The 10351-nt window shown below is 36.8% G+C and overlaps 1 protein-coding gene across 1 annotated transcript in view; it reads right to left on the minus strand.

Moving 5' to 3' along the window:
- The window catches only part of LOC125276261, a 28880-nt gene extending 21761 nt beyond the window's left edge, over positions 1-7119 (minus strand). Inside the window, exons 1-6 of the mRNA XM_048203764.1 lie at positions 6963-7119; positions 5076-5141; positions 4047-4618; positions 3844-3939; positions 3052-3285; positions 2822-2960 (exon numbers count right to left, since the gene is read on the minus strand). Of these exons, the coding sequence (XP_048059721.1) occupies positions 2822-2960; positions 3052-3285; positions 3844-3939; positions 4047-4616 (1039 nt within the window). The 5' untranslated portion in view covers positions 4617-4618; positions 5076-5141; positions 6963-7119. The remainder of the gene's footprint in view (positions 1-2821; positions 2961-3051; positions 3286-3843; positions 3940-4046; positions 4619-5075; positions 5142-6962) is intronic.
- Positions 7120-10351: the final 3232 nt, after the last annotated feature.

Below are 10351 nucleotides of genomic sequence, written 5' to 3' on the forward strand. Positions count from 1 at the left end.
AACACTCTTATTTTAACACTTTAACACTCTTGAGTATGGTCTCACATGTACTCCCAGGAGAATTAATTTAACACTGCAGTTTTTGCTGTGTACTAATCCTAAAGACCTTGATTAGCTGGTGTTTGATTAGGGTTGGAGCTAAACTCTGCTGGACACCGGCCCTCCAGGACCGGAGTTGTCCATCCCTGCATTATTGATTACAGCAGCACTGTGATTCTACAGCACAAGATCAGCTTTATCAATATAATCTGAAGGATTTCACAAACAGTTGTTCTGAGCAAAAAAAAAAAAAAATCCTTCTCTTAGGCACACACAGACATCAAGAATCAGCCTGTGAATCTCAACAGTGGTGCCCATCATAAAGCATGTTGCAATGCATTCTGGGTGCCACCAATCAAAATTCATCCATGGCTCCCATCATGCATTGCTGCATGAATAAATTATGAGCTGAATTGTCTTAGTAATTTTCTTTATTCTCACTATTAACATTTTGCTGTTTTTCTGTGACTTTTTAGTAGCTTGTTTTCTAATGTTCAGAGTTGATCTGTTGATCACAATATGTTGCTTGTCACCGTCATTGAGATTCACAGGCTAATTCTTGATGTCTGTGTGTGTGTGTGCCTAAAATATACATATATATTTTTTTTGTGATAAAGACAACTTTTTAAAAAAAAAAATATCTGTATTGTGAAAGCAGATCTTGTGCTGTAGAATCACAGTGCTGCTGTAATCAATAATGTAAATCTAACTCAGAGATTAGGCTCTAAATGAGTTCAGTGATTCAGATCAAATAATGATTATGTGAAAACATAACCAACACCACCTGATTATCTTTTAACTTTGCTTGTCTGGTTCGATTTAATGCAGTTAAAACTGCCCAAATAAAACCTAATATTAAAAAGTCAAGGGTCAAGAGCCCAACTAAAGCAAACCTTGACCTCGATGATGGTAACTTAAAAATTGTGATTTTCTCCTTTGGTGATTCTGCTTGTTATCATCAGGTGTCTTCAATGATGCTCAATCATCACTCAATTAATCACTTATTTATCTCATTAATGCTTCAGTGGGTAGAATAAAAATATGGCAGGACTTTTACTCTTTGGCCCCTGGATTACCCAACTCTGCATGGTTGGGTTAGAACCCAGAACCTCTTGCATGCTAAATGAAAATGCTGCCACGAGTCTATCAGGACAACCTTATAAGAATTGCAGATCCTCGTATTTATTAACTAATGTACATACTCTCGGGACTAATGACATATTGTATTATAGCAGATGTAAGGAAAAAACTATCATATTAATTTACGCCACTGCAAACAGCATCCCCAGCTTCACTTATTACTAACCAGATTGATGCTCCTGCTGCCAGAAAAGTACCGTCTTTTCACGGGATGTTTTTTACAGTTTATCTATGCTTTTTTTCTGACAGTATTTTTCTGTTTTTAAACAGACATTTTCTGGCGCCCCTGCGCCCCTGTGTACTGTAAATATGTTTACAGCAATTGAAATGGTACTGTAAATATTAATACAGTATTTTTACTGTAAGTTCAATTTACAGTAAGTTACTGGCAAACTGCTGCCAGTAAGTTACTGTAATTTCTACAGGAAATTTTTTACAGTGCATTTACAAAGTTCGCACAGCTAATATAACCCTCAAATGGATCTTTACAAGATGTTCGTCATGCATACTGTATGCATGCTTCGAATTATGTGAGTAAAGTATTTATTTGGATGTTAACGTTTTATTCTGAGTGAATTTGAGGCTGTCCTCCGTGGCTAACGGCTAATGCTACACTGTTGGAGAGATTTATAAAGAATGAAGTTGTGTTTATGCATTATACAGACTGCAAGTGTTTAAAAAATGAAAATAGCGACGGCTCTTGTCTCCGTGAATACAGTAAGAAACGATGGTAACTTTAACTTCATTTAACAGTACATTAGCAACATGCTAACGAAACATTTAGAAAGACAATTTACAAATATCACTAAAAATATCATGATATCATGGATCATGTCAGTTATTATTGCTCCATCTGCCATTTTTCGCTGTTATTCTTGCTTACCTAGTCTGATGATTCGGCTGTGTGCAGCTCCAGACGTTAATACTGGCTGCCCTTGTCTAATGCCTTTCATAATGTTGGGAACATGGGCTGGCATATGCAAATATTGGGGGCGTACACCCCGACTGTTAAGTAACAGTCGGTGTTATGTTGAGATTCGCCTGTTCTTCGGAGGTCGTTTAAACAAATTAGATTTATATAAGAAGGAGGAAACAATGGGGTTTGAGACTCACTGTATGTCATTTCCATGTACTGAACTCCTGTTATTCAACTATGCCAAGATAAATTAAATTTTTGAATCTAGGGCTCCTTTAAGAAAACATCACATTTCTGTTTCATTTTGTTGTTGTTGTTGTTTGTATTGTTGAAGTAAGAGTCTTGAATTTTCTTCTCCTGTGTCCTCCGCACAGCTGAAAGGTTAGTTTGAGCTGCGCCCTCTACTGTACAGGTGTGAATCTGCATTTCCACCAGCCTGAGGCTTATTTCAATTTCGATGTGAAAAGGCCTTTACATTTGCCAATAATAGAATTTATAGAATTTATAGTTTGTTATTAAAAAACAAACAAGCAAGAAAATGTAATGCAAAAGTAACGTAACACATAACTTTCCATAAAAATTAACTAAGTAACACAATTAGTTACTTTTTTAGGGATTAACACAATATTGTAACACATTACTTTTAAAAGTAACTTTCCCTAACACTGCTGATATTTAAAGATGATAAATATATGTATCTGTATATTGTATTTGATATTGTCGTACCAGTTAGTGTGAGTTTCTCCTGTACAGTGTCCTGCAGTTGAGTCAGAGCTCTCCTCAAAGTCTCCAGACTCTCATCAGTCTTCACACTGATCTCAGACCAGTTCCTGGTGTTTCTAGAGCTGCACAGGGATGAGTAAATCTACAGCAGGAGAGAGGAGAAATCCTTCAGCATGGGGAGTGTTATGGTGTCATATACTGCATTATCATTGATCAGAGAGATGTTGACTGACCTGTAGGAGGTGGAGGTGATCTTCAGTGTGTGAGAGCTGCTCCAGCTCAGTGTTTCTCATCTTTAGCTCAGTGATCTCCTGCTCCAGCTCTTCAATGAGCTCTTCCTCCTGTTTCTCTGCTGCTTTCTGCTGCTCCTCCATCATCTCCAGCAGTTCAGTCTGACATCTCTCAATGGAGCGGATGAGATCAGTGAAGAGCTCGACATGGGCTGCTTTCTCCTCCTCTGTGTTTCTCTGCTCAACCAGGTCAATCAAGAAATTATTAGTGGTGTTTGATAAGACAAGAAACAGTGTTACTATTGAACATACTTCAGTGTTTTTCAAAATCCCTCAACTGAAGTATTAAACTTCATCATTCTTCATTACTTCATAAACTTCATTAAACTTCAAAATGCATGATATTCCTCCAATCTTTTCTCTTTTGCAATGTCTCTCAGCCATCTCTCTTTCTACAGTCTTTCTTCAAATCTCCCTCTTGCTCTCTTTCTCCTCCCCCATCAAGAGTGGACACGCCCCCTGCTGCTGATTGGCTATAAAGTGTGCTGTGGAGCTCAGTTCATTCAACTTTAAACAGTGTTTGAACCTGAGGTTCGACTCAAGCTCCAACTCTTCCCCCTTATAATGGTACTATGTAGAGGAAGTATGAGAGAAATAGGGAAGAGATAGGGAGATGGAGGGATACCGGGGTTGGTGCAATGACTGCTTATATACATTTATAATGATGATCGACAGGACCGGCTCCTCCTGAATCTATGTTTAGAACTTCATATAATTGCTTTATTTTAAACTCACTTTTCTGACTTCTGCTGAGTGTTTGACGTCTTGAATCTTCTTGATTCTGTCCTGGATCATCTGCTGCACGTCTTTCTGTGTCTTCATCAGTTGAGTCTATAGACACAGAACAACACAATATATTTTCATAACTGATCCATTTATATGAAAGAGTATGTGATTCCTCATGATAAAAGCCCTTTAGTTTTGTCAGTAAATTCTACCTTCTTCTCTTCACTCTCCTCTTCTATAGGAACAGTGTTGTGGTTCTTGTGGTCTTTCACAGCACACATCGGACACACACATGTCTGATCATCTCTACAGAACAGCTCCAGAGGTCTCTCATGTTTCTGACATATATAGTCCTCCAGATTCCTCACAGGATTGATCAGTTTGTGTTTCTTTAAACCTGCCACTCTCAAATGAGGCTCCAGGTGAGTTTCACAGTAAGAGCTCTGACACCCCAGACACGACTTCAGGGCTTTCAGCTTTCTTTCCTCACAGAAATCACACAGAATTTCAGGTTTTTTCACAACTTCAGGTTTTTTCTCAGGACTTTTCTTTTTATAGTGATCTACGAGCTCTCTGAGTGTGGTATTGATCTTGAGATCAGGTCTGATCTTGAATGTTTCTTTACAATATGGACAGTTGCAGGTCTGGCTGTTGTCCCAGCACTTATTCAGACAGGTCTTGCAGAAGTTGTGTCCACATGGAGTGGTGACTGGATCAGTGAACACGTCCAGACATATCGAGCACTGAAGCTCCTCAGTCAGTGGACCGCTGGAGGATGACATATCTGGACAGAGAAATGAAGGAGTTAAATCAATTACTCTAAAGTCTGGAGACTCTTGAAAAACACTGAATTCAAGTTTCTCATGATCTCAGTCATCTTGTTTAAAGGGCTTCTGTGTAAATGATTAATATTATGATGATGATAATGATGATGATGATTATTTCATTACAAAGATGAGTTAAAGCAGATAAAGAAGGAATAGAATCATTAAGTTTAAAAAGAATCCCATGATTCACCTCATGAAGTTGGTTGAATGTAAAGAGCAACTTTGAAGAAATAAAATATGATTTCACAAATATATAAGAGATCATGTACAAGCTGGTCATTACTGCAAAATAAACCCAGACGAGCTGATCAGTATCCTAATGTGAAGTAGTGCTGTACATTTTAAATATCACCATATGAGAATAGTTAAAGTCATTCATGCACTAATTCATTCTTTTCTGGGTTATTGACTTACTTGGAGGATTATTGTCAATACTGTTTCTCCTGGTTTTTCTTGCTTTTGTTGATGTTGGTGAAGATTCTGCCAAAAAAAAAAAAAAAAACATTACGTATTTCACAATATAAATTATGATCAATAGACTGATCTAAGCCCATTTGCTGCTTGTAATACTGTATTTGTTTTACACACAGTATTTGGTCATATTTATTTTAAAGTGTTAAAATCTCATTGATAGAGAAACACAATCACTCCTCATACAGTGAATGACTCAAACTCACTGAACAATCTGAACTTTGACCTGCCCCACTGAGCAAATTAGGTCCAGAAGACGTCTTTTTCAGGTCTTGTCTCAGGTTGAAAAGACGTCCACTGAGGGGCCAGAATGAAAGTTTTTATGACGTCTTTTTTGGACGTCTTCTGGACATCCGATATAGACGAACACGCATAATCACCAAAGGAGAAAAATCACAATTTTTAAGCCACCATCGTGGAGATGAGTGTCTGCTTTAGTTGGGCTCTTGTCCTTTGCCTTATTAATATTAGAATTTGTTTGGGCTGTTAACTGAGTCATAACAGCCAGACAAGTAAAGAGAAATGATCATTATTAGACCTGAATCACTGAGCTCATTTAGAGCCCAATCTCTGAGTTAGATTTACATTATTGATTACAGCAGCACTGTGATTCTACAGCACAAGATCAGCTTTATCAATACGATTCACATGATTTCAGAAAAGGTGTGTTGAACCAAAAAAAAGCTTTTATTTTAGGCACACACAGACATCAAGAATCATCCTGTGAATCTCAACAGTGGTAACCATCAAAAAGCATGTTGCAGTGCATTCTGGGAGCAACCAATCAAAATTCATCCTTGGCTCCCATCATGCATTGCTGCATGAATAAATTATGAGCTTAAAATATGTTGCTTGTCACCGTCATTGAGATTCACAGGCTGATTCTTGATGTCTGTGTGGGCCTAAGAGAAAGATTTTTTTTTTGCTCAGAACAACTGTTTGTGAAATCCTTTATATTATATTGATAAAGCTGATCTTGTGCTGTAGAATCACAGTGCTGCTGTAATCAATAATGTAAATCTAACTCAGAGATTGGGCTCTAAATGAGTTCAGTGATTCAGGTCTAATAATGATTATTTGAAAACATAACCAACACCTGATCATTTCTCTTTACTTGTCTGGCTGTTATGACTGAGTTAACAGCCCAAACAAACTCTAATATTAATAAGGCAAGGGACAAGAGCCCAACTAAAGCAGACACTCATCTCCACGATGGTGGCTTAAAAATTGTGATTTTTCTCCTTTGGTGATTCTGTGTGTTCGTCTATATCGGATGTCCAGAAGACGTCCAAAAAAGACGTCATAAAAACTTTCATTCTGGCCCCTCAGTGGACGTCTTTTCAACCTGAGACAAGACCTGAAAAAGACGTCTTCTGGTCCTAATTTGCTCAGTGGGGCTGTTTAGATCACAGCAAGCAGGCCATGTACTTAACTACGAATAAATATATATCTCCACAAAATAAACATAAATATTGTGTGACCAAGTGTATGACTATAGTTTTGATGAATATAAATGTGATTTTCAGCTGCAGTTTAGCAGGTTTGTGTTCAGTCTCTCTGCAGCTCATTGTACTTCCTGTTTCTTTAGTCTTTATATAATGTGACAAAAATGACAGAAACACCAAACTTTGCTTTACAACCAATCAAATGACACTTTTAATACAATTCTGATATCATTTCAGTGCAGTAAACAGCTAAAGTAGTTCAGTATTTGACATGCTTAAACCTGATTCAGTTCAACTCATTCCAGTTCAACATAAACTCTACTAAACCAGATCACTTCCATTAGAAACCTGTTCAGCTCAATCTCTCTTATATTTCTATCATTACCTGTGAGGATCAGATGTGCCCACAAGACTCTTTGAACGGCTCAATAAATATTCTGTTGTTTAAAGAGGTTGATCGTTTCAGGCGTCCATATTGTTGTTGATCAAGTTACTTTCACTTTCTCTGAATCTCTCACTGAATCGCAGATATCTGGGATATGAGCGTCATCCGGAGGTCGCGTTTGAAGGCTGCATACGTCATCAAGGATGTCTTATTTAAGAAAAGTAACCATTATAAAATTGACTGTTCTTCCATGTGAGATGTAAAATACTGTAATTTCTTTCTTACTTTGCAATCTAAGGATGACTTTTCTTAAATGAAACCGCGTCGATGACCTATGCAGCCTTCAAATGCGACCTAATATAAAGCTCTAAAGAACTGCTTTGAACTTTTATATTTACTTCCCCCTGGCACCCTGTTTTATTTGTTGTAATTTGTTCTTTTCTTTTTTTTCTCTACTTCCTTTTGATATTGTTTCATGATATACTGTATGTTATTGTTCTTTGAATAAAAAATAAAAAATAAAAAAATGCAGACTCACTGAAAATGTCAAAAAATAAAAAATAAATAGAAAAAATAAAGCTCTAAATAAAGACTATTGGTATGTTTTACTGTTTTACAAGATAATTGCCTACTATTTCAGTCTTTCTACTTCAAAATGTCATGCTTAATTTTTTTGTGTTAATTGTCATTCCTTTGTAGGTTAATTAATTATGAAATTTAGCCTATAGCAATTGCTTTATACAACTCAATAAATAATTCAATAAAGAAGTTACTATAAAGTACATTTTAGACAAATTATTGTCAGTTACCACTGAAAAGAGTTTCTACACTAATGTTTTTATAGCTGGCTGGATTCACAGGGCACACTTCAGTTTCTCAAGCTTCAGCTTTTCCAGTTCTCCATGATCCATCTATGCTCTCATAATGTCGCAGGTACAAGGTACAGCTGTTTTTTGGAGCTGTCCTCGATGCTAAAGACTGGTTCTGAATTTCTGCAAGAAGTTCAACTTAATTAAAATAAAATAAAACTCACTTCCTAAATTTTATTGGGCAGACTTAAATGGGTTATTACTATTAGCTTACTATTCTAGTCCACTATTTTGATGAACTTGCATTTTATGTGGAAGAAAACTTGCATTCTCTTCAGCTTAACTTGCATTTCTTCCGTTAGAACAGTGTTACTACTGACACCATGTGTTGCCATTGGTCAGGGATTTTTGCAGATTGAACATCTTGGCTCCATCTAAAAACTGGAAAATGCTGCCTTCAGAGGACACATTTCAAGGTAGGAAGGCATCAAGGCACATCCGAATCCAATGTTAGCTTCACTTCCTGTCTCTTGAGATTCCTTCATCTAATCGATTTTTTGAAGGCAGTATAGATGTGTCCTTTGCTGCCTTTGACATCCCACAATCCTGTGCGCTCCATCCATTCTGTGACAGTTAAGCTAGAAAAATAAAGATGGCGTCCAAAAGTTGCTGATCAGTTTGTGTGTAAATTTATGTTTTTGACCACTTTTGATGTCATTTCTAACAAGAAATTACTACTGTAGTAATTAAATATTTGTTTAGTTCTCACCAAAGCCTGCGCTATTTTGCTGTAGATCATTAAACTGACACATTGCCTCAGAAGTCTGTCTGAAACTGTTTCGTGAGGTGCTGTTATGCACAAACGCTGCCTTTCAGCTATCTAGGTTTTCGGATGCAGCCCTTGAATCAGCATTTGTCAGGTCTTGGCATATCTGAGAATTGACGTAGGCCTACTGTAATAGTCACGATATCTTGCTGTATTTCTGCTCTCAGGTTTCATCAAAAGATTTTCATTTGTTTTCCGAAGATGAACGAAAGTCTTGCGGGTTTGGAACGACATGACGGTGAGTTTATTAATGACAAGAATTTTTACCCTTTAAAGAAATATAATGATATATTTCACAATATATGACCTTTTTGTTGGTAAACATTCTATTTGATTATTATTTAACACTGGTTGATTGTCTAAGGCAGTAGATCCCAACCATGATCCTGGAGGCCCCCCAACACTGCAAATTTTCCATGTCTCCTTTGTCTGACACAAGCATTTCTGTTCTCTGCTAATGAGCTGATGACCTGATTCAGGGGTGCTTGATTAAGGAGACATGCAAAATGTGCAGTGTTGGGGGGCTTCCAGGAATGTGGTTGGTAACCACTGGTCTAAGGTATCAATTATCTCCTTAAATAGTTGAGCTTAGTCTAGAACCGAGGCTTAAAGACCAACCCAACCCTGCAGTCCATAAGTTTTGCCTCTTTGTCGCCATCTCTGTTTGAAACCTGAAATTGCAGTTATTTGAGGAATTATCATCTTTACGTGGGTTGTGCTTCCGCATTGGCTCCTCAGTCGTTTGTGCTTCGACATGCTTGAATTTCCTGCGGAAACCCACCAGTAATGCTCTTGTTATAAAAAAAAAATATTACAAGCATACCGTTGTGAAACAGGCTAAGGTAAGGAGATAGTTTTGAACACTGGCTGGTCATGTACTTGCTCAAAAATTGATTTTGGATAATTTTTAACCAAAAAAGGTATGGACAGCAGCTTTACGTGTACTTAAGTAAAGTTCAAGAATACTTTTAAGTATACTTCATGTAATAAGTATACTAATATGACTACATTATACTTGAAAGTATGCTGTTTCAGTACTACTTGGGACTAAATTGGCCCACTTTTTAGTGTATAATAGTATACTTTTAATTATAAATGTAACAGTATGAAACGGCACAACCAGTTTACATCGAAGTTTTTCATTTGTACTGCAACTATACTACAAGTGAACTTAGGTATATGTTTAGTTAACTAGTCAAATACTTGTAGCACATTTTTTAGTTTATGAATAACACTTTGAAATATACTCTCAGTAATAGTATTATAATACAAGTATACTTTTAAGTGAAGTTAACATTATACTTATAGTAATAGTATACTTTAAGTATACTAATATGTTCCTATTTAGGTAATAATTTTTAATACTTGAAATATACCTTTAACTGTACTTTAACTTTCCATTTTAAAAACATTTTATTCTAGCTTCATGCATAATTTTTTATCAACACTTTATTGTTGGTAAGTTTCATTTAAAAAAGCAACATTTTAAACAAAATGCTGAGAAAATCACATTTTTTTGCAAATACTACATCCGGATGGGATTCAGAACGATAATCAAAACACAGATGGAGTAGATCACTTCAGTTTGGAACGACCTTTCAATATGGCGGCCATGATTGTTTTCACTCCAAAGTGCCCTTCAGAGGGCAATATATCCCATTTGGAACGCACTGAAAGGCCCTGTCCCAAATGGCGCACTTCATGTGGACTTTCGGTCTCGTGGACTTAAATTGCGCGTGCTCGCCGAGTCTATG

This window comes from Megalobrama amblycephala, linkage group LG9, assembly GCF_018812025.1.
Source record: "Megalobrama amblycephala isolate DHTTF-2021 linkage group LG9, ASM1881202v1, whole genome shotgun sequence".
NCBI lineage: Eukaryota > Metazoa > Chordata > Actinopteri > Cypriniformes > Xenocyprididae > Megalobrama > Megalobrama amblycephala.